Source organism: Myotis yumanensis, unplaced genomic scaffold, assembly GCF_028538775.1.
Source record: "Myotis yumanensis isolate MYYU_CA2020_CCGP unplaced genomic scaffold, mMyoYum1.0.hap1 SCAF_7, whole genome shotgun sequence".
Lineage (NCBI taxonomy): Eukaryota > Metazoa > Chordata > Mammalia > Chiroptera > Vespertilionidae > Myotis > Myotis yumanensis.
The window spans coordinates 61,867,287-61,891,274 of record NW_027223758.1 but is presented as its reverse complement, the minus strand read 5'-3'; the positions used below and the strand labels follow the sequence as shown (position 1 = coordinate 61,891,274).

The following is a 23,988-nucleotide window of genomic DNA, read 5'->3' as shown; positions in this document are numbered from 1 at the left end:
CCCTGACTGGGATTCGAACTTACCACCTTTTGGTGTTCGGGACAACACTCCAACCAACCAAGCCACACTGGCCAGGGCTGCAAAACTATTATCATGTGCTGTAGAATTTTCTGGAGCAATGGCCTCTTCCAGTTACAGCAAGTAAATCTGAGCAATCAGTAACTTTTCCCCTAATAACTTTCAGTAGCAACTCAAAAACCAAAACAGATATTAAGATTCTTTGCCAATAGGGAGGATGAAAAGTTGAATTTTTAGTTTATTTTTGCCATTAAACAGCAATAAGTAAATTTCCTCCCCAAAGGTACCTTTTTAAAACCAGCACAGTTAAGAACTGAGAAGAAATGAGGGATTGAGTGGTGGTAAACACATAAGCTAGGACATAGCTGTTACCTCCAGCTCCTGGAAATTGGCAAAAAAATTTTACTCACTGTATCCATATACATTTTGGAACCATCTTGGATTACTGTAGTGAAATTTTACCTGTCAAATGTTTTTAAAAGCTATTCAGGACATCATCATTAGAAACAGTGCTTTTGTGTTAAATATAATAGATTTTCAAGAAAAATGGGCAAAAAAAAATTAAGCAAGATTCAACTCAAATGACCTACAGACAACTACCTTATCCTCCTTACACTTACAGCCTGCTTGAAGTATCACCACAGTTGGAAATACAGTAACAATTGTATGCTGTAAATATAAAAATATTTCAAGAGTGCACTGACATAAATAAAGTTTATAGAAAGATCATGTTAACTTAAGACTTGGCTATGGCTAAACATGGAAAAGCAAAATGTATTTGAAATGTGAATTTTTATTTCACAATAACCTGTAATCTTGATAAAAATAACCTGGCAGTTGAAAACGGGAGTGGGAATGGGGTTTTGGAGTTACTATTAACTAGATTATGGAATAACGTCTTCATAGTTAGCCAAAGCTAGCAGAAGACTTTAAAATGGAGCTTTGAAGCCCTGGCCGGTGTGGCTCAGTAGGTTGAAGTGTTGTCTCATACACCAAAAGGTGGAGGCAACCAATCAATGTTTCCCTCAATGTTTCTCTCTCTCTTTTTCAAATCAATGGAAACATATTCTCAAGTGAGGATTAAAAAAAAAAAATGGAGCTATTAAGTTTGACATGGTACTTACAGAGCTATAAGTTGCTAAGTTACCACTAAGGTGTTCACAGGTTGAAATAAATATTAAAAATTTATGTAGATAGGAAATTCATATTTTATTTCTCCAGTGACATATTTACAGTTGAATATAAATTAAAGGCCTGCTTGCACACCAAAACCAGGTCCTTTGGGTGGTTCGGTCAAAGAGGTAAGACCCCCAGCTGGCTCACAAGAGAAGCGTCCACTCCTGAAAAGAAAAGCAAGTTAACATTAAATTGACTATTAATTATTACTATTTATAAATTTTTACTTAAAAAATTATGTTACCTCACAACAGCCCAGTTAAGTAACTATTTTTCACCTAATAACTAGCACATATTATTTAATCCAAACATTTCAACTGCTGCAAGATTTTCTCTTCGTAAAGTTGAACATGAAAACTGACATATCAAATTCACTATATAAATATGAAAAATATAAAAATAACCTAATACTAGCTCCCATTTATTGAGCAGTGTATATACAGTATTAGCTCCTTTAATCTCAACAATGCCATGAGATAAGTGATTACTGGCCTTATTTTATACAGAAACCAAGTGTTGGGGGATTCAGCAAGTGCCCCAGTATCAGAGCTTAACTACAGGAAAATAACCTAACCCAGAGGACATTTTAAAAAATCATGTTTTAATAAACTAGACACTACATCTTTTATATTTGGATTTTATTTAGAATGAGATCTGTCATTGTGAACAAAGGGAATACACACTTATATATTATACTTTAAATAGAAACTGGATTTCTTGAGGAATTTGAAGATTTGGGAGGGATGTCTCTTAGAAGTAGTAAATACAAAATCTATTTGTATTTATATTTTTAGGCCATAATAGTACTAATTTTTCAAAAAACAGGACCCAGACCAGGGTTGCTAATAGCCAGAAAGGAAACAAGAACAGGTACTTATATAGGAATCTATGAAGAAAAGCAACACAGAGGTAGAAGAACCTGTCCGGTTTTTGTTTCACCCACACACATACTTTCCCAGGTATTGCCTCAACCTCTGCCCTGTCTAACCTCTGTTGCTAGAGCTCAACTCAGCACCTACCATTTCACCCCTCCTATTCCCTAGCTTTGTTCATTTACTTTGTTCCTCCCATCGATTTTAGCTGAAGAATTTGTTCAATTTACATCTTTTTTACTCCCTCTGGCTTTGCCCTTCACATTCTGTCATTAATCTTGTAAGTCTGTTTTTGAGTCCTAGGAAATCATTTTTTATTGAGAGGACAGAAAAGTGATACCACAATCATTTATAAGATCTTTCTAGCTATTACTAGTACATTACATAATGCAAGTAGCTAAGTAGAGTATTGTAATGAGGAATGGCTACAAAGTCAGAAATTAGTATATTTGCATTATAAGTTACTATGAAAACCAGATAAAAAAACAGACACTGTGTACTGTCAAAGCCTAAAAGTTTCAGGGTAAATGGCAAAATGACATTTAGTTTTAATAAAAACAATACTTGGCTTTGTAATTTTTTTATGTTAACTAGTCACACAGGTATACCTGCTGCTCTTTTACTAGGTTCCCCCTTGTGGTTTAAGCTCTTTATCCAACACAAAGGACCGATTTAAGAAGATTATAAAAACCAAAATTTCTGGAACAATAAATGGAAGAGTTAATTATGTATACTGCCTGAGTTCTTCACAGGATTATAGAATTTTATAGAAGACAGTTATTTTAAGAATAACCTGGTCCAGATTCCTAAAGTTTGTTCTATGAAATGACAGTCGCATGACATACTTGAGGGGAAAAACAGAGCCCCAGGGGTTCTTATGTCTGCCCACAAATGTTCTCCTTCCCCTACCATTCACAAAAGACATATTAAGATGTTATAAAAGCAGTAAAATCTTCCAGTAAAGCCTACAAACTTTGTTTAATCTACTAGTTGTAACTTTCCTCATTTTATCTGTAAACATTCCTCAGAACACAAATAGAGAGGCAGTGATCTAAGCCCGATTCATTCACCTGACAGTTACAATTTAAATTAGGGTTTTCACTTAATAAAAACCAAAAAAATTGTTTTCCTGATAATTTATGATTAAAACGCCATCCACTAATTACCCTATTCTCTTCATCACAATTCAAAAGGTAAATCTGGTTTTTTTTAGCCATTCCAACACTATTTGTGTGTGTGTATATATATATATTTTTTTTAAATAAGAGTTTATTTAGAAAGTCACAGAGGTAAAAGAAGTGAGCCATAGAAGAAATGAGCTCAGGTAACAGGTTACCTAGGTATAAAAAGGGCCCTTGGAGCTTAGGAGAAAGGCAAGGAAAATGTACCTGAGGGAAGAGGTTAGGAAAAGGTGAGGGCAGACATGCTCCATAGAAAGAGCAGCTCTATACAGATTTTATGGCTTAAAAAAGTGCTTTTTAAAGAAAATCTACTTAATGAAAGTTTAGTGCTTATTTTTAAAAAAATATTGTTGAGATATATCCACCACTGTCCCTACTTTTATTATTTAAAAAAAAGTGACTTTAATGTCTAGAGTTATCCATTGGCCACCACCTATATATTTTTATGTATACTTTATAGCCTACCTATATATTTTTTACATCTAAAATATTCTGCATCCCACAGAATTCTGCAAAATTTAAGATGTCTTTATAAAACTAAACATGAAGAATTCAAACTGGATTCAAAATTATTTTTAGCTAATCCATACTGAAAAATAAACTTCTATTTAATAATTTGAAAACAAGTTTAGAAGTTATTTTCAATACTTTAACTTAAAATAAGAACAATCTAAGCACACAAATATTTGTTTATAATGTCAAAATAAAGAAAGTATTGTCTTACCATCAGTTTATATGAAAGACTAATTTAGGTTAAACCATTAAAATTTATTATATAAAAATAAAAGCGTACCTTGGCCCAGGTTTTGGCATTTTGCCAGCCTTGAGCTCATCAATAATTTCTTCAATATCCTTAGGCGTCAGATCCTCCTATAAAAAAAATATTAAAATTACTTTCGCCCTAGCTGGTGTGGCTCAGTGGATAGAGCATCAGCCTGCAGACTGAAGGGTCTCAGGTTCAATTCCAGTCAAGGTCACATGCCTGAGTTGCAGGCTCAATCCCCAGTGGGAGGCATGGAAGAGGCAGCCAGTCAGTGATTCTCTCTCATCATTGATGTTTCTATCTCTCTCTCCCTCTCCCTTCCTCTCTGAAATCAATAAAAATGTATTTTTTTAAAAAAATTACTTTCTACTTGAAATCTGTGCAAATCCCTTATATCAATTAGTTTATTATTTGTCTTTCTCAACTTACAAGTTAGTTACCAAGATAGCAGCAATGGAATAACTTCTACATATAGTATAAACTGCTAAATGCTATATGTATTAAGAGCTGCAGCTAAAGAGGCAATAGAGTAGTGCTTTGGAGCGAAACAGTTCTGCATTTGAGTCCTCAACCCTATCACTTACTAGCTAGTAATCTCAGACAAGTTACTTAGCCTCCCTAAGTCTGTTTCTTCATTTGTAAACCTACTTGAGAATTAAATGAGAAAATATATAAAACAGAACAGTGCTCTATCTATGGCACATGCTCAACAATGCTGAGGCAGCACATCTATAATAATAAAAGTGTAACATGCAAATCGACCAAACAGCAGAACGACCGTCTGGACGACCACGCTACGCGACACGCACTGGTGCCAGGCCAGCCAAGGCGGGTGTGATGTGATTGGTTGGGGGACCCACTATCACTCCACCACTGCCCTGCAGAGGGAGGCCCAGGCCACCACCCAAAGGGGCGATCAATGGAGGGGCTCCGCAATTGCCCCAAAGAGGGAGGCCCAGACCACCCTCTGTGGGGTGATCATTGGGGGGCTCTGCGGAACCGGGGGTATGTGGCAGCGGATGTGGGCAGCACCAGGCCAAGGCGGGTGTGGGAGGGGGGCAAGGCCGTGAGGCAGCCAGGGCTGCAAAGGCCTACCCTTGCCCGAATTTCGTGCATCAGGCCTCTAGTAGTAAATAAAATAGCACCAGCAGGCATAGTAACTTAAAAGTAGATGACTAATATCTATCCCTAACCTAAAGATCTAATATCCTAGGGATATCTTTTTTTCCCAGGTGAATTTTACCATTTCAAAATTCATTTAATTTTCAAAGGGAAAGGTAAGAAAACAACAACAATAACAAAAACCCACCTTATTTTTGACACATTTTAATGATCCAGACCCTCAAAACCCCATTTCAACTAGAACAGCTCTATATTTTATATATTACACCTGTGTAAAATATTTGACTCAAGAAAGGGTTGTTATTTAAAATAAAAAAAAGAAATAAAACACATAAACACATGCCCACTGTATGCCTAGTTGCTGCAACCTACATTTAATCAAAAGAGTCAAACAGAATGGCAAGATTAAACTAGGAGAAAACTATCTAAACTACATTATATCCATTCATCCCCCTCTAAAACTGTTCAGTATTTAACAAAATGTTTTGCAGTACCACCTAGTAATCTTAGACAAGTTACTTAGCCTCCCTAAGTCTGTTTCTTCATTTGTAAACTTACTTGAGAATTAAATGAGAAAATGCTAGAGAAATCATGATTCAATACTATTTTTCCAGTGCCTAGTCAAAAATTGCCTTTAATATTTGTTGAATAAGGAAACATTTTTGAAACTAAAAAGCTGCTTTGAAACTGCTTAGGGTTTAACAGATGTTAAGAACTTCATAGCTAGAACACATCTTTAAATTATCTATTGATTTTATTCCTCCCCCAAATCTTTATTATGAGAATTTGAAAACTATATGTGAATACCATATCTCTACCACCTAGACTGAACAATTTTTAATTTGCCATATTTGCATTATGTACACACATGCTTTGGGGCTATACCATTTGAAAGCAAGTTGCAGACATCATAACACTCCATCCCTAATACTTCAGGAGGCCATTTCCCAAGAATAAGAAAATTTTCTTAAATAACATAATGCCATTTCCACACCTCATTAACTAACAATAATTCCTTTAATAAAATCAAATGTCAAGTCCATATTCAAATCTATCTAACCATCATCAAAATGTGTTTTCCCTAGGTAGGATCCAATCCAAGTTTATGTGACTATTTCATTTTATCCACTCATCAACTGAGATACATACAAGTTACTAACTGCCTTGCCAAAGACTATACTAAAGACTATACTATATTGAAAGAATCTTTAGCTCTTGGGTAAGTCCATGGGCTACCATATTTAGACTTATTATGCTTCAAAGAAAGCCTTGGCCACTCTAATTCTTGCTTAAATCAAGATCCTCATTATTATGAATAAATTGCAGAATGTTGGGAAAGAGAAAATTGTTGCCATATTTTTTAAGGACTTTTTTTTAAAGTAGGGGAAATGGAGAAGAAATTTAAATCACTGATCATTAAAATGAAGAATATCACTATAGGGAATGAAAACACCCTAGAAATCTAAAAGGCCAAAGAAATATAATTTTATCTTCATTAAAAAGTTATAGATATCCATTTCAGGCATTATGGCAGAATAACTATCCTGACTGAACTTCCTGTTGTAACAACTACAGGTGCTTTTAAATTTCATCAATATACTGACAAAGAAATACCCAGAAACCAAAACCTCAAAATTCAGGTAGAGAGAAGTGGAACACCAAGCAAATTTGGCTTCAGGATTTCATAGTCTAGAGCAGCAATTTTCAACTGGTGTGCCAAAAGAATTTTTTAAAATATGCAATACCTGACTCCTTAGTCAGGGGCACTGAACTCTTTTCCCTTAGGTTGTCAAATAAAAAAAAAATGACAACAGCCAATACAATAATAGCTGTCTGGTGTGAATGAATCAATTATATCCTTTGTTTTTTTTTTGGTCAGATTGGCAAAAATATATATTTTTTGGTATGCTGCAGAATTTTAGTAATTAGTTTATGTGCTAGGAGATGAAAAAGGTTGAAAATCACTGGTCTGGAGGGGCAAGGGACAAAGCCCCAGGTCACAAGAAACATCCAAATCACATGAAGTTAAGACCCCAAAAAGCTATATCCTCAATATAAGTGTAAACAGAAATTAAACTGTCCCTAAAAAGTCTGCTAGCATAGAATCTTACACATTGAAGGCTGAGGGAAGGGTGTAAAGAGAGGGTCTCTCTTTTGGGACAGTAGCATTTCCAGGAGCAAGAGAGTAGCAAAGCAAATCTCTTCTTGAAGAATCCACCTTTAATACAGGCCTCTAAGAATTTCCATAAGCAAATTTCTAAGAAGTATGAGCTAACAAGATATTATAAATGAAAACCATGATACAATTAGGGTAGCAGGCAATTAAAAAAAGATAACTAGACTCCACCCACTTGGATATTAAAAACATGTTTAAGGAAAAACTGCAAATTTAAAAATATTTAGAACTAAATGAAGAAAATATTACTTATCAAAACTTGTGAGACCTGGCTAAAACAGCACTAAAAGACAGGTATGATACCACCTCTATAAAATTGTTAGAAAAAGCAATATAGTATTACATTATTAGTGTGACTTATACATATTATTTTAAAAGTTTAAGAACATGTTCAAGAAGAATATACACTAAATTTATGATAATAGTTACCTCTGGGAATGAATGGAAAGGAATAGGATTTTTGGTGGTAATGAGAATGGTTTACTTGCATCTGTAGGTTAATCCTACAAATAATAATAAGGATAAAAATAATTTCCTTAAGTGTGGAAAGTACTATTATCTGTTAAATCTTGATAGCTATTTTCTGTATTTGTATGTAAATTAAATTTTTCATAATTTAAAAGTTTTAAAAATATATCATTACCTCCAAGACTTAAATGCAAAAATATTTAAAGATAAATTTTTAAAAACTATCTGATGGGCACTAACGTGTAAGCTAAAATTGACATTTTTATGAAAGGTTTTCCATTCCTATGACATTTTTATGAGTAGGAAGCCAAGAAAGAAACAAACAAAACAAACCCTGGATATTCATGCCAAGTTTCTTCTAAATGCATAATTTAGAAACCAACATTTATAGGACGGGAAAACAAGTATTTTAAACATGACATCATACAGTTTTAATTCATATTAAGTGAAATACTCACATAGTAGTTGTCATTTATTTGAACCATTGGTGCATTTACACAGGCCCCTAAACATTCCACCTCTATAAGAGTGAAAAGTTTGTCAGGTGTAGTCTCTCCGACCTTTATTCCTAAAAATATAAATGATCATTGTAAGGACCAGATTATATTTTTTCCAGTTTTTTTAAACTTATAAATAATTCTTTATTGTTGAAAGTATTACATATGGCCCCCTTATTCCCCCATTGACCCCCTTCAGTTCGCCCCTGCCCCCCAGGTTATATTTTAATAGCAATATGATTTAAGAAAAAAAGAAAAGAAAACCAACGACATGTTACGGAGATATACAAAAAATATTTAAAAGCACTAAATTTCTTAAACAAAACAAGCCTGCACAATTATACTAGAAAATTCAAGGATTCCTTAAGTGAACTCGTTCCTTTAAGAACAATCAAATTTCAGGTGACTCATCTCCAGTGTTTGTTGTCAAATAGCAGTAAAACCGACAGTACAATTTTCATTTGGACAGTGATAATTAACCTACTAAAATCATATTGTAAGACTAGCAAAGCCTCAGAAAACTGCTAATATCAAACATCATTAAGAATGTGACGCCCTAGCTGGTTTGGTTCAGTGGATAGAGTGTTGGCCTGTGGACTGAAGGGTCCCGGGTTTGATTCTGGTCAAGGGCATGTACCTTGGTTGCAAGCTCCTCCTCAGCCCAGGCCCTGGTCGAGTGCGTGCAGGAGGCAACCAATCAATGTGTTTCACATCGATATTTCTCTGTCTTTCCCTCTCTCTTCCATCTCTCTAAAGATCAATCGAAAAATATCCTCGGATAAGGATAAAAAAATAAATTTAAAAATAGAATGAGAGAAGGCATTTTGTCAAAATCTGACACAGCAATTCTACTTCCTGTAAATAATCTCAGTATATAGCAGGTATGCAAAGAGGAATATACATAAAAGTAACAGCAAAATAACTTAAGAAATAATAGAAATGAGGCAGACATACTTATTATGCTGTAGTCAAAAAAAGTACAAAAAGCAAACACAGACACATTACATTTATGTATTTAATAATGAAAACAATATAAAACCTAAAACTAATTATTCAACTATTATCAGAATTTGTATCTTGAAGGTGGAGGGTAGGATTATGAACAGATTTCAGATTTCTGTTTTATATACATCAATACTGCTCAAATTTTACCACATCCAAGTACTTTATATTCAGTAACAAAAATTTTTTAAAAAACCAAAAACCTCCTTTTACTTTACTTGATTATGTATAGTTATATGTGCAGTAATGACAGTTTTGTGTGGAAAAATGCCCTTTCAGTTTTGTAAATGCTACTATAATAAAAACCCCATTTCAAATTTCTCTTCCTGACACATTCTTACTATTTTATTTGTCCAAAGGCTAATTTGAAAGGACCTAAGGATAAGATAGTCACTTTTTACATACCACATGCTACTATTACACAATGAAACTTAATTTGTAAATAATAAAAACTTTAAAATTCCTAGCTTTTCCAACATACTTAATGACTAGAAAAAGATAAGATGAAAATACAACTTTGAGGCTGAGAACTAGGAGTACAAAATAAGAAATAAATGTAGACAAACAGTAAGACAAAATTTACTCATGAAGTAGAGATCCAATAAGATGACAAAAGTTGGAAAAGTTAGGTAGAAATTGATCAACTCTAGAAAGACAATTATAATTTTCATAAAAGTTATATGTATAATGTGTCCCATACCAAGCTTTTTCTGAATGGCCTCCAGTATGCTGTCAGAGTTTCGAAGCATGCAAGGTGTAGTAGTGCAGATCTGAATGTGATACTTTCCAACTGGCTTTCGATTATACATTGTATAAAAAGTTGCTACTTCATATACTCTCATTGGAGGTACTTGTAAAACTTCTGCAACCTAAAAGTAGTAGGAAGTTTTTTAAAAACATAATTATAAGGTTTAATAATTGAGCTTGGTTAAAAGCATATTTTGTTACTGCTTCAATTTGGTAAAAACAGAAAAGTTCTTCAAAAGCAGAAAATATACCTGTATTTCGTATTTGCTAAGTATAAATCCTTTAATTTTTACAGACATTTTACACTTACACTACAAAGCCCAGAAGCTAATTAATGGTTACCCCAGCCCTTATCTCTGCAAAAGTGTCTTTTTCTCTAAATTTTTAAGTCTCTCATTAAGAATTTCTACTTTGATCATTCAAAGGCCTTGATGTAACTGGTGAAGTATAGTGTGTGCAAATGGTATGGGGACAGAAAAAGTTGAGAATCAAAGCTTACCCACTAGCCTGTATTGGTACGTACATACACACACACACACACACACACACACACACACACACACACCCCTTCAGAACAATCAAACCTTATTATTTCCAATGGATCTTCTGGACTAGTACTTCCCAACCTTTCACATCAATGAATTTACAGAAAATACTTGTTTTGATATACTGGGGATGCAGTGGGGAGGTGAGAGGTGGAGAGTGAAGGGGTGTGGGGGTGGGTGGTGTTCAGGACCAAGGGACTCAATATTTGAGCACAACTCTCTCGGTCAGGGCAAGTGTGTTAGAGAAAACAGGTTTTTTAGCTATTTGCTAGGGTTGGTCCACACACAGTCTATCATGACTATGATCCTGGCTACAACTTTCTGGGTGATTTAATATTACCTGATCAGGTCTTAAGATTTGATATCTGATATTCTTTATATATATATATATATTTTATTGATTTTTTACAGAGAGGAGGGGAGAGGGATAGAGAGTTAGAAACATCGATGAGAGAGAAACATTGATCAGCTGCCTCCTGCACGCCCCCTACTGGGGATGTGCCTGAAACCAAGGTACACGCCCTTGACCAGAATCGAACCTGGGACCCTTGAGTCCGCAGGCCGATGCTCTATCCGCTGAGCCAAACCAGTCAGGGCTGATATTCCTAAAAATTATGTATATATTCTCGTTTTGACATGAAAGAAGAGCTCATTAAACTGCATTTCTGATGTGTTCTCAGAAGACATCTAAACACAGCTCACCTGTGAAAAGATTAATTTGGTAATACTAAACCAGGTATGTACCTCTAAATCTGGGGAGCTCTCTCAAAATACACATGCTGAAGCCTGAAAATATATGTACTGGAGCCCTACCACTGGGAGTAAGGCCCTGGCGTCTACTTTGAAAAAACTTCCCTGGGGCTGCTACTGTACACCATAGTGATGGTTAAGGAACTAATGTGTGAGTTTTTGGATTTTGTTATTGTTGTAAGGCTGGGCTTTGGGGTCAGAGAGAAACAGTAATATTAAAAGTCTCAGATGTAAAATGGAAAGAATCTTGATCCTATTCCAGTGATGGCGAACCTTTTGAGCTCGGCATGTCAGCATTTTGAAAAACCCTAACTTAACTCTGGTGCCGTGTCACATATAGAAATTTTTTGATATTTGCAACCATAGTAAAATAAAGATTTATATTTTTGATATTTGTTTTATATATTTAAATGCCATTTAACAAAGAAAAATCAACCAAAAAAATAAGTTCGCGTGTCACCTCTGACACGCGTGTCATAGGTTCACCATCACTGTTATTCTTTATATGCTATTTTCTGCTTTTACACATACACATCCAATTCGAAATAGGACAGTATTTCTGAAATGTTCTCACATTAGTTTCTGATTTATTTTATTTTGCTCTACTAAATTTGCCATGCTGCAAGACTTTCAACAAGCTTGTCATTATTTAAAAAATACATTTTTGCTAAAAGGTATCTATGATTTAAAAACATACCTCAATAATTATTTATAAAGTTGGCTATTATACTATAGAAACCAATATAAGTTATTTAGAAACCACCAAAGAAATATGTGATTAATTGAAGAAAAAAACAAACAAACACACATCTGGCTATGTTTACTAACTATGGTACCAACCAAACTTGCTTTATAACATTTTTTCATAGTCAAAAAAATACTAAGGGTCCACAACAGTGTTAGGGTACTATACAAAGCAAGTAAGAGATAAATGAACTAAATAAAAAATCTGCACTTGGGATTCCATTAGATAAATTGAGGACATTCCTACTCTCCAAGAAAGATGACAATGGTAACAGACCAAATAAAATTTAAAAAGTGAAAAGAGAAATAAAGTAGAGCAGAATCCCTGTAAGTCAATTAGAAAATGTAAAGAATTAGAAGTAGTTCCCAGCTCTTATAATTTAGAAATCATAACAACACTTAGAAAATATCTACTTAGTTCAAAATCTTCATTGCAGTTGAGGAAGTATGTCCAAAGAAAAATGACTTAACTCAAAGTCAAATATATTTTCCATTACATCACACTTACTAGTTTTGTGATTCTCGTAAGAATCAAATACTGTATATGGTTTTGTATAAGCACTTTGTAAACTATACACTTTAACATAATACCACACAAATGTAGTTATATTAATAGTAGGAATAAACTTGATATTTGGATTAGTACTGAAAATACAATTAGTAAAAGAAACCTGAAATCTTGAATATGTATGAATAGACTAACTTCATTTAAATGGGTCACTCATAACATTTCTGTGGGTTGCTGATTCCAAGGTGCCACAATCAAGTGTCATATATCATATATTGTATAGGTTTTTGTTAAAGCCTGTCACCAAAGATAAAAATATTATAAAGATTCACCATTAGCTATAAGCAGATCCTTTTTTCTTTAATTCTGGTGTTTAAATAGTACATTGATTTTCAGAATATCTTGATAGCAAATTATACACATTTGGGATCTCTTATCTGTAGTATGACCAAAAAGAAGGGAAAAAAAGAAAACCTCATTATAATGCTTTTACTATTTCTTACAAGGATAAAAAAACTCTACTTTTTCTGTGTTACTAAGGGAACCAACAAAAACATATGTAATTTGAGAAAACATAAATAATTAATGGACTTCAAACTCTTATATTTTGACATTAATGACTGTCAGAGGAATTTCTATACAAGAAAGTTCATACACAATCTCCTTTTTTTTGAACTAAGGCAAAAATGAATTCAGTACCTTGTTCATAGCAGAGATAGGCAGCCATCCATTCTGTCTTTGGGCCAAATCTAAGACTGGAAGCACAGCTGCTGCTTTATGCCCTTCTGGATAGTTTTTTACAATTGCCTCTATCCTCTGTATCAAAGGAAAAGCACCCGTTTTTATAAATCTGGAAGATACTAAATATTTTGTACCATTAATTATAACATTAATTTATCATACCTTATAGTTTTCCGGTGTGAAATCAAATGGAGTATCTGGGTTATTCTCAGGAGTATCTCTGTGCTATACAAAAGGAAAAAAATATTTTCCAAAATGATCAAAATTCCTCAAAAGTGTGAATAATTTTGCACATTACTGTTGCTCATTTAATCTCTTCACTTTATTTTCAACACAATACAAATCAATCTATCCTTGCATCAAAAAGAATGGCTAAACTAATTAGTAAATACACATGTGATGAGTATGATTACCCAAGTAATGTTAGCAGAATTCAAAATTTTAGACAGTTTTAGAAATTACCATTCAATGGTTTAAGAGAAGTAGCTTTAGGACCAAAAAACAAAGGGTTATCCAACTTGATTAGAGGATAGGATCTTCAAATGTAATTACCAAAACATTACTAATTATTGGAAGCCTTATGAAGACAGAATTTTCGGTGTGAACATACGTGTATTTTTCCAAAGAGAGTGTATCAAATTGTCAAAGGGATTCACTTACTTTAGGGAAGGTACAAAAGCCTTCTCCACGTAACAGAAACTAGCCAACAGCTAGTTTTCTGTAATAAAAACTAGCCAACAGCAAGAAGCTTTATTTTTTCTCCATAAAAAAGCAAGCCCTCTTTAAAAACTGACAAGAAATGGCATGTCAACAGGAAATCAAATGAGTCACACTAAGATTAACACTTACAATGATTAATGTTTTGTACGTAAGGTGAACACAGAACTGAATCTCTTAATATGTTAACTCTCAGTTCTTTTTCAAAGACACACAAGAAAAAAGAAAATTAAAACTTTGGACAATGATCTCAAACACATGGCATATTTGATATGTCTTTAGACAAAGATGATAAAATATAAAGCAGAAATCTACTTATTGATAGTATGCCAACTAACATTAAGATTCATCTTGGGAATAACTCAGTTTACAAGACTATACCACTAACTCTAAATCATACTAGTCCAGTAAATTGCCTTTGAACAACACCAGATTAATTCCTGAACACTGTACCTTTGCCAGAGAAGAGGGATAAATTATCTTATATTTTCTGAAATTGTGCAACTAAGCTAGGGAGTTCGCTGACCTTTACCTGTAGTTAACCTTGGGAACCAAAAATACAAAGGCCAACTACCAACGTATTCATTCTATTACTAAAATCTGTAAGTTTCAAACTGGTGCCATTTTGGGATTCCCCAAGTTGCAGCCTCAGAATCTTCAGTGAACCAAAATGACTGAGTTTTAAGAATTCAAAGTGTGAAATTGGGTTAAGGCTCATTCATAGTAATTTCACCGAATAATAATCTAAATTCTTATTCTTAGATTTGCTCTGGTACCAATTTAAACTTAAGAAGTTCAACTGGAACCACATATATCTTTTTAAAAGTAGTGAATTCAATTATCTATAATTAAATTCCCACAATGGCCAGGATATACTAAAGACATGGCTATTTAGGATTATTATAACAAAGTTACCCAAATTTTCAAGTCTTTTCATTCTGAAGAAATCTAAGTTAATTACTTACCACAAATAAGGCTCCTCCAGCTCCATTTTGCACAGATGTCTTATGCAAATTCCTTATATGTCTTCCCTAAAATTTTAAGAAAATTTTGTAAATCACAAGCCTTAAGAAATTTTTCATATGGAAATACTTTAAGATCCATAACTAAAAACAATAGAATCAACTTATAGAAGTAAAAGATCTTAAGAGTTATAGTCTACTACAGTACATCCTGCCCATTCTATTTTAGGAGAGGTATAAAAAAGCAGAGGTCCAAAGGTAAGGTTATTTACTTGCCTAAGGTCACACATAGAGTTAGTGGAAGAGCCAAGATCAAACCCAGTCATGTATCCTTTCTACAACACTCTGTTAGCATACATTTGAAGAGTTAATATACCATTAACTTACAGCCTTTCACTTTTGTGTGAATCAAGTTGGAGGCCAGCTTTCATTTAGTGTGGATATTCATAAACATGTTTTCATTCTGTACAAATGAGTCATATACTCTGTATTAATGAGTCAACTGCATCCTCCTTTTCAATTCTTTACTAAATTAGTTTAAAAACTCCAGCCATAAAAAGTTTCAGAAAGCTGCTTATGATGGATGCTCTATAGACTAACCATACTCAATTGTTTGGAAGAAACCCATTTGAATCCCCTCTCCTTTGCATTTCATTTCTCTTTGCTCTGTTGCTTCTCCTATCATTCCTGCCTTCTCCACCTCTCCCCCACCCAACACCCACTCCCCCTCAAAGCAATTCAACTGTGGTTCAGAAATCCTCCAATGTCTGAGTTCTACTAAACACAGATGGTAGAACATTGGATTACCAAGCATGGAACTGGCGAAGAGTTGGACAATTCAAAGAAGGCAAACATAACAGAAGTAAAGGTAGTGATATAACACAATCATATATTTACCTGTTCCTGATAGTTAAATTTATTAGCCATCATAGCTATGTAATTCTGCGATTTAATCCCAAATAACTGCTTCTCTACAGAAAGGATTCATAGATTTGTCATATACTTCTACAAATAGGTAGGTTCTGCACCTTTTCACCTCTGAAATTTTCAAATACGTTTGCCTACTATATCGATCCCCAAGGAAACCTAATAACTTTTTTATGCAGAGAAATGCCGTATTATGATTACATTTTGTTTCCTATCTTTATGTCAATTTGCTATTCATGACAACTTTTAAAAAATTATGCCTCACCTTGCTTAAAAAAAAAAGTAACAAAATATTTCTTTTAACCCAATGGTAATTCAGCTTTAGACAGTCATTACAGACAGTGGCTTAAACCATGATCATGAAAAACATTCCACGATCCCCTTCTCTCACTTACTCTCTCTCATTTTAGATAGTCACCAAGTCCTACCCATTCTACCTAAACAACTTTTAAATTCTGTTTTTCATACTACTTCATGTTTCTTACAACTATCCCCAGTTCAAACTCTTCATTTCCCTCTTAGATTACCGCAACAGCCTTCTGTCTCTTGCCTTGCAATCTCACCCTTCTCCACATCTCCAGAGATTTTTGTACTAAAATTATGATGGGGGAGAAGGAGGTGGCCGCGGTGGGGATCAATCTAAACTCACTGCCTACAGAATAAAATCTAAACTCTGTGGTATGACATACCAAAGGCCTCTACTCTGTGACCTATTCCAGTCTCACCTTCCACAGCAGGTTATTCTTGTTCATACTGTCATGCTCTCTCACATTCACTGTCCTTGTACGTGGAGCTACCTGTACTGACAATGTTATGTCACCCTATACCTCCCTCATCCATCATGACCAAGGTTAACCTCCTCCTCTTATCTCTCTAAGGCCCCTGAACCAGAGTCTCTCTTCCCTAAGCAAAGTGAAACCACTTTATAGCACCTATTAAATTTAAAACTTCACCATCTACACCAACTTTCCTCAGTAAACTTGAGCGATTTCAGAAAGGTAGGTTAAAAAAAATTTTTTTAAATAGGACTTGCAAACAAACCCAGTTCAGGCTTATTCTATGTAATTTTGGGCACATTTGCGTGGGCATCTTCAGATTCTCACCTACAAAATGGGATAACACCCAGCAAAGTATCCCACATATAAAGTTGCTTTCCTTCTCCCCCAACAAGGCAAAGCAAAAAGTGTTTGAACATGGTCCTTAATGTTTACTGAAAGAAATTTCCTGATTTATAACATGCTTCCTGACCTGACTCCAAAAGTGGTGAGTCAAGGTTTCCCAATGGAAAACCAGACCAACATGGTAAATGAACCTACAATTTATTACCAAATGTACTGCACTGATATTAAACAGTGCTAAAGAGAGGGAAGTTCAGCTTTTTAGATATTTGAAATGGAGACTGAGTTCACATATCCAATAGAAAGATCTGAATTTGTAGTATGCCAAAAATGGCCTACTGAACCTCACTGAATACTTAAAAATCTGTCATTTTCTCTTTCCCCTAAATTGTTTAAGGCTGAAAAAAGAAATTGTTTAGGGCTGTGTTAGGCAGAATAATAATGCCTCAAAGATACCCATGTCCTAATTCTGGGGAGCGGTGAATATGTTAATATACACAGCAAAGGAGCTGGAATTAAGGTTGCTAATCAGTTCACCTTAAAATAGGGAGATCATTCTGGATAATCAAAGTCCAAGGTAATCAGAGGGGCCCTTAAAATTTGGAAGAGGGAGCAAAGTCAGAAAAGGATATGTGACAAATGGCAGAAGCAAGGTCAGAGTGATGTGACATGACGTGACATGAGAAACTCCTCGGCCCTTGCTGGCTTTGAAGATGGAAGAGGGCCATCATCCAACAAATGAGAGCAGCTTCTAGAAGCTGGAAAAGCTAAGAAAAAAGATTCTCCCCTAGAGTCTCCAGAGAGAAGTGTACCTTGATTTTAGACCATGTCAGACTTTTAACCTACAGAATCGTAAGACAGCAAATTTGTGTTGTGTTATGTCACCAAGCTTGTGGTAATTTGTTACAGCAGCAATAGAAAATTAACACAAATGCCTTTTTTCTTTTTACTTTTAAGAACTTTAGAATCTTTAAGGCAAAATGGAGATACCTTGGGACATTGCAAAATCAGGTTTAAAAATCAACAAATAGGTCTAGAGACATGGAAGCATGGAACAGATTCACAGATCTCAGAGGGAAGGGAGGAAGGCAGCGGTGCTGGGGGTGGGGGAGTGGCGGTTAACCAAAGAACTTATATGCATATATGCATAGCCCATGGACACAGACAATAGTGTGGTGAAGGCCTGGCGTGGGGTGAGAGTCAAGTGGAGGGGGGCAAAGGGGGCAAAATGGGGACATCTGTAATACTCTCAACAATGAAAGTAAATTAAGAAAAGCAATATATAAAAAATGAATCTCTAATGGAATGAGAGCATTTCATTCTATAAAACTTAAAATTTAGAAAGAAAAATGCCACCACAGAAGGTTCTACTTCTAGTGTAGTTGAATAGATATTATCAGTCCAAACCACTGAGTAACAATTACAAACTCTGGACGAAATATTTCTTTTAAAAAATAAGAGAACAAAAAACTTTCTGAAAGCACTGGAGAAAAACCAAATGCATGCAGACACAGGAGGGAGGGGAAGCCTATACTTAGAAGAGAAGTGAGTTGTTGTTTTTTCCTTACATCTTTTAGCCTGAAGGTAGGCCCTCAACAGTACAGGGCAGTAAACCCCTAAGGGAAAAACCTGCAACCTTAATGGTATGAATAAACACAGGTGAGTTTGGGACAATCACAGGCACGGGAAAGTGGGAAATCCCAAAAAAGGAATAGCTAGGAGAAAACCCAAATTCTGTGGATGACCCCAAATCATTCATGCTCATGAGGCAGATTCCAAGCAGCTCTGGTAAAAGAACTGAACCAATATCTGAGTTGCTGCCCTCAAGGGAGTTGAATTGCAGTTTGAGTTCAATTACATTAACTGCTTACAACTCTTTGGAGGAATTAACAAAATCTAAAGCCTCTATGTCACATACCATCCTCAATCCAAAATCACTCAACATAAAAAACAAACAAACAATAACAACAAAAAACCCACATGCGCATACATACACACAAAAGAAAACAACCCATTTTCAAGAAAAAAATCAATGGGTATTACCAGACAATTTCAAAACAGCTGCAACTCTGCTTAAGGACATAAAGAAAAATATCAATGACTGAAAAGACAGAAATAGAAACCATAAAAATGAAACATGAAAATTCTAAAACTGAAAACACAATCCCTGAAAATGCCACAACCCTCTCACCCCTACAAAACTAAGTACTGGCTTAGGTGTGAGGCATTAATGAGCTGTATACAGTGGTGTCAACATTACAGAAAGCCACAGGCAGTTACTAAAGGAAAGAAGAAAAGTCTATTCTGAGTACCTATTCATCCATAATTCATAATTTTTAGGCAATTCTTGACAATCACTCAAGGTATTACTGCAATGTACAGAAAAGGAGGAGCAAAGAGATTAAGAAATATGGCTCAAGGTTATAGAAGTAGTGTCTTCCAAGCAATTCTAGACACAGTACTAAGTTCTTGATATTTTTTAAGCAATGATGAGCTGAAAAGCCTGTTGCTGAAGAAAACAGCAGCTAGCTAACAAAGCATAAATTATAACAGAATAAGCAATGTAAATGGTTTGAAAATGTAAATGGTTTAGGTTTCTCTTTTAGGAAAGCAATTTTATTAGGAACCTCTTTATTCATACTTTTCCTGATTTTTCCTAGGTCATCTGATATCCCACTATTTGTAAAATATTAGAAGACGGGCCTAGTTATATAAATTATAGAACATACAATGGAATGCTATGCAGCATTAAAAATGACCGTATAAAATGTCTGCTGATAAGGAAAGCTGATCAAAATGTATTATGAGGAATAAAACAGGCTACAAAATTGTGTGAACAATATCACCTGATTTTTTTAAAGTTCTGTTAAGGTCTATTAATTGCAGACTTCAAAATGTTAAACATTTTGGTAATTTCTAAGTTGAGACTATGGGTGATTTTCATCTTTTGAGCTTATTCTATTTGCTGTTCTTAATATTATATTTTTCTGACAATATGTTACTTGTGTAATTAAAAAATTAAACTTGTAAATCACACCATCATGCTGTATACCTTAAACTTCTACAGTAATGTATGTTGATTATTTCTCAATAAAATTGAGGGGAAAATGAACAAAAAAATTAAACTTATTCATCAACTCAACAAATATTTACTAGGTACATACTACATACCAGGTAATGATTAATAAAAAAAAGAGAAAGTTGCCAAAGTTAACATAAAACAATGTGATTTGCCTGGCTGGTGTGGCTCAGTGGTTGAGTGTCGACCTATGACGGTTCGATTCCCGGTCAGGGCACACGCCCAGGCTGCAGTCTTGATCCCCAGCGTGGGGCATGTAGGAGGCAGCCGATCAATGATTCTCTCTCATCATTGATGTTTCTATCTCTCTCTCCCTCTCCATTCCTCCCTCAAATCAATAAAAACATATATTAAATTAAAAAAAACACAATTTGATTTTCTTCCACTACCTGAAGTTTTTTTTTTTCAGTTAACACTGTTTTTCAATTTACACCCTGACCTCTTCCCTCAAAAACAAAAGAAACCAAAATCTATCTGTACTCTATATCCTTTCTACTAGTAGACAAGGTCTGATCCTCATTAGTCTCACCTGGGGTTCTGCAAGAGCCTCTAATCTGGTCTCCCTGCCTTTGGCTCCCATCAAACCTATTTTCCTTTCAGTCCCATCCAGAGATCCATCCAAGGCAGAAACCTGACCATGTCCCTCTGCTCCTCTAGAACCTTTCACTGATTCTCCACTGCCTCTAAGATAAAGTCAAATTCTTCAGGACAGCACGAAAGGACCTCCAAGATCTGGGCCCTGCCACCTTTCTCATTTCATCTTGGAACTTTCCTTACCTCCCAACAATGGACTCTAGCAACACAGCTTGTGCTTCTCATACCTTCAAGCTTTCTCTTGCCAACTATCAATAGTCTTTTCTTGCCTTGTCTTTCCTCTTATACAAGACTATTAACGCCACAAGAACAGGGGCTGTCTAAATCTGATTATGTAAAATGGGGAAATCAGAGTACCAACCTCACAGAAGATTTAGAACGTAAATATTTAACACAGTGCTTGGCACATAGAACGTAGTCACCAAGTGTCACCTACCCTCCTTACCCACACTGTTACCTGGAGTCCATCAGTGCATGACCCACCGTGGGGCCACAAACATTTATTAAAAGACTAAACTCTGCAAATTACAATATTCCCATTTTACAACTGAGGAAACTGAGAAAAACAACAGCCAAAGCCACAAAGCGGAAAAACGCCGTGAGGTCACCATCCAAACTCTGGTGTCACCCTAAAGCCCTGAGCTCATTCTACACCCCTGGGCGCTATCTACATCCCTCTCTTACGCTGCGAACTGACCAACCCTTCTATTTTACTGCAGAGACAAAAAGGCGGCGTTCTTTCCAGCAAATGCCCTGTGGTTACAATTTCTGGGATCTGCATTTTAAGTGAACTTGAATGTTGCAACCTTTCTGAGATTCCATTTCTTGGCCTACAATGAGATGCAGTTGGATCTCACAACCACCATTCAAGCTCTAAAATCCTGCTGTGCAGTATTTGTGCCGCTGTTCCTTTACGTCGCTCGATACGACGTGCCGAACTTTTCCGACACGCAAGGCACAAAAGAAAACACTGTGGTCGCCCTTCTCTTGGCCTCGGGAGACGCTCCTAAACCAAGCAAGCCAGACCTACTACCCAGAGTTCTCTCCAGAACAATGCGGCCCGACCGCCACAAGGGCACCAGGCATCGGGAGCACGGGCACTAGGCCGACCCAGGCGCTAGAGTGAGACAGGGCAAAACACAACACCGAGCGGCCCTCCTGCAGCCTCTTCTTCACAAAATCAGGCGGGCACTTCCCCGTCCTGCAGAGGAGGCCACGCACCCGCCTCCGTTAAATTTGCCGACCCTCCCTCGGAGCTCCTCGCTGCAACCTCTCCGGGGAGAGGGCGAAGGCCGCAGTGTCCTTGCCGCCGCCTGAAGGCTGGTCCGGAGCCCGGGGCTCTCGTGTGCTCACCACCAGAGAGGCAAGGAGAGAGGGAGAAGGGCGGCGCCAGTGCCCGGGCTCATTCCGAGCCTCCTTACCCACTGGGCGGTGAGGCCAGCCGCCCGGGCCCGGAACGCCGCGGCGAAGAACATGGCGGACCAAACTGTCAGTCTTTCCCCGCAGCGCCCGGCGCGGATCCCCGGCGAGCCCGGGACGCACGGCGTGCGCGCTCCGGAGTCAGGCCCAGCGCGTCCGGGGCGGCGAGCCGCTCCCTACGCCGAGGCCGCGGGGGCGCGCGAGGGCGCGCGGGGGCTGCTGGGGCCTAGTGGGCGGAGACTTCCCGGGGAGAGGGGCGGGGCGAGGATCAGCCAGCGCCCTAAAAGGCTGGGTCTTGCCGGCTGCGCTGGGGTCCCAGCCTTGAAAGGAAGGGTGCCTTGGGCTCTTGGGGGAATGAAGCCGGGACCTGGATTTATGGGGTGAGATTCCCTTCTGGAGAGCCTTATTAGGATGTAATCATCTTTTTTTCTTCTTCTTTTTTTTTTTTTACCGTGGTTACTTAAAAAAAAATCCCTTTCACCCCCTACAAATCATTTTACAAATGATGGAATTGAAGATGCAGAGGGCTGTCACCGAGTGAGCTAGGCATAGACCCCCCCAAATGCCTTGGTTCCCATTCTTTTGCTTTAAAGATACTTGCCGACTTATTTAAGGGTGAAATAATATGATATCTGGAGTTTGCTTCAGATAAGAGGGGTGGGAGATATAAATGAAACAGGATTGGGCATGAGTGATTGACTGTTGAGGCTGCGTGGTGGTTCTCATTACTATTCTTGGTACTTTTGTGCATGTTAGAAATTTTCCATAATAAAACTTAAAAAAAAAAATCACTTCCTTCTTGATGTTTGGTCATCTCTGGAAGTTCCAGTAAGTACTTATTCAGTAACAGCTACAATATGCACAGCAAGTTTCCTGCTGTGGAGGGTTTGCCAGCCACTTACTGCCTCCTGATTTTACCCTCCTCTGCTTTCTGTTCTTGTGTTTCATGTCCTGTATCCACGCCCTTTATTTTGCCCATTTTATTTGCTATAACAAAGAAATAATTATGAATAACTTCTGGAACGTTCACAGCATTGCAAGGGTTTTTAGGACTTATTCCTCATTAATTTAAACACTCTAAAATATTCCATTTCAACTCCTGATGAATCATATTTTACAAATTATGGAATTCAAGTCACAGAGGGCTGCCAGCCAGTGAGCTAGAAATAGGCGCCAAATACCCTGGTTCCCTTTCCTTTGTTTTGTCTTTTATATTAGTTTGCTTCTCCAAAATTGGCTGCAGTACTTCCCCTTTAAAAGGGGAAAATATTCTGGTCCTCAGTGCTGATTTAAATTATTTTATTATGAAGTTACCTTAATACATATAAACCCAACACAATTATGCACACAACACTGTAGTTACAGTTCTTACACAACTAAAACCAAAGTATATCACCAATTAGCTACATACACACTAAACGTGGATGGTACTAACTGATATGGCATGGATTCTTTGAATCTGGTATGTATGCTTTTGTTAGATTCTATTAGGGCCTTCTCTAACTTCCTAGTCTAGATTAGTCCTCATGATAGCTTCCCTAAATATGCCTGCTTCCACTTTCATGACCACATTTTCCACACAATTATAACCTCCATAGGTACAGAAACCTGCCCTTCCCAACCTGTTCCGTTCAACAATTTGCAATGTACCTGGCATATGAAGGATATTCAATATTTGTTGGCTGAATGAAAAGCTGTGCATGGTGCCAATATTTGGCCTCCCTACATGTGTTGTATGCCTCAGGTTGAATTTATGCGTATATGTATGTGTATCAGTGAGAGTGCTTTTTGCCGCAAGTAACAGGAGACCTAACTAAAATAGATTAAACAGTATTGGATTCATTATCTCACATGAAAAGAAT

The 23,988-nt window shown here is 36.5% G+C and overlaps 1 protein-coding gene across 1 annotated transcript; it reads right to left on the bottom strand.

The window, feature by feature from the left end:
- Positions 1 to 1,202: 1,202 nt before the first annotated feature.
- NDUFV2 (NADH:ubiquinone oxidoreductase core subunit V2) lies at positions 1,203 to 22,236 on the bottom strand. The gene is made up of 8 exons (XM_070420663.1): positions 22,129 to 22,236; positions 14,993 to 15,058; positions 13,473 to 13,535; positions 13,269 to 13,385; positions 9,976 to 10,144; positions 8,235 to 8,344; positions 4,041 to 4,117; positions 1,203 to 1,358 (listed from the first exon to the last, which is right to left on the bottom strand). Exons 1-8 carry the CDS (start codon positions 22,180 to 22,182, stop codon positions 1,265 to 1,267), a joined length of 750 nt encoding a protein of 249 aa, XP_070276764.1. The 5' UTR covers positions 22,183 to 22,236; the 3' UTR covers positions 1,203 to 1,264.
- Between the last annotated feature and the right edge of the window lie 1,752 nt (positions 22,237 to 23,988).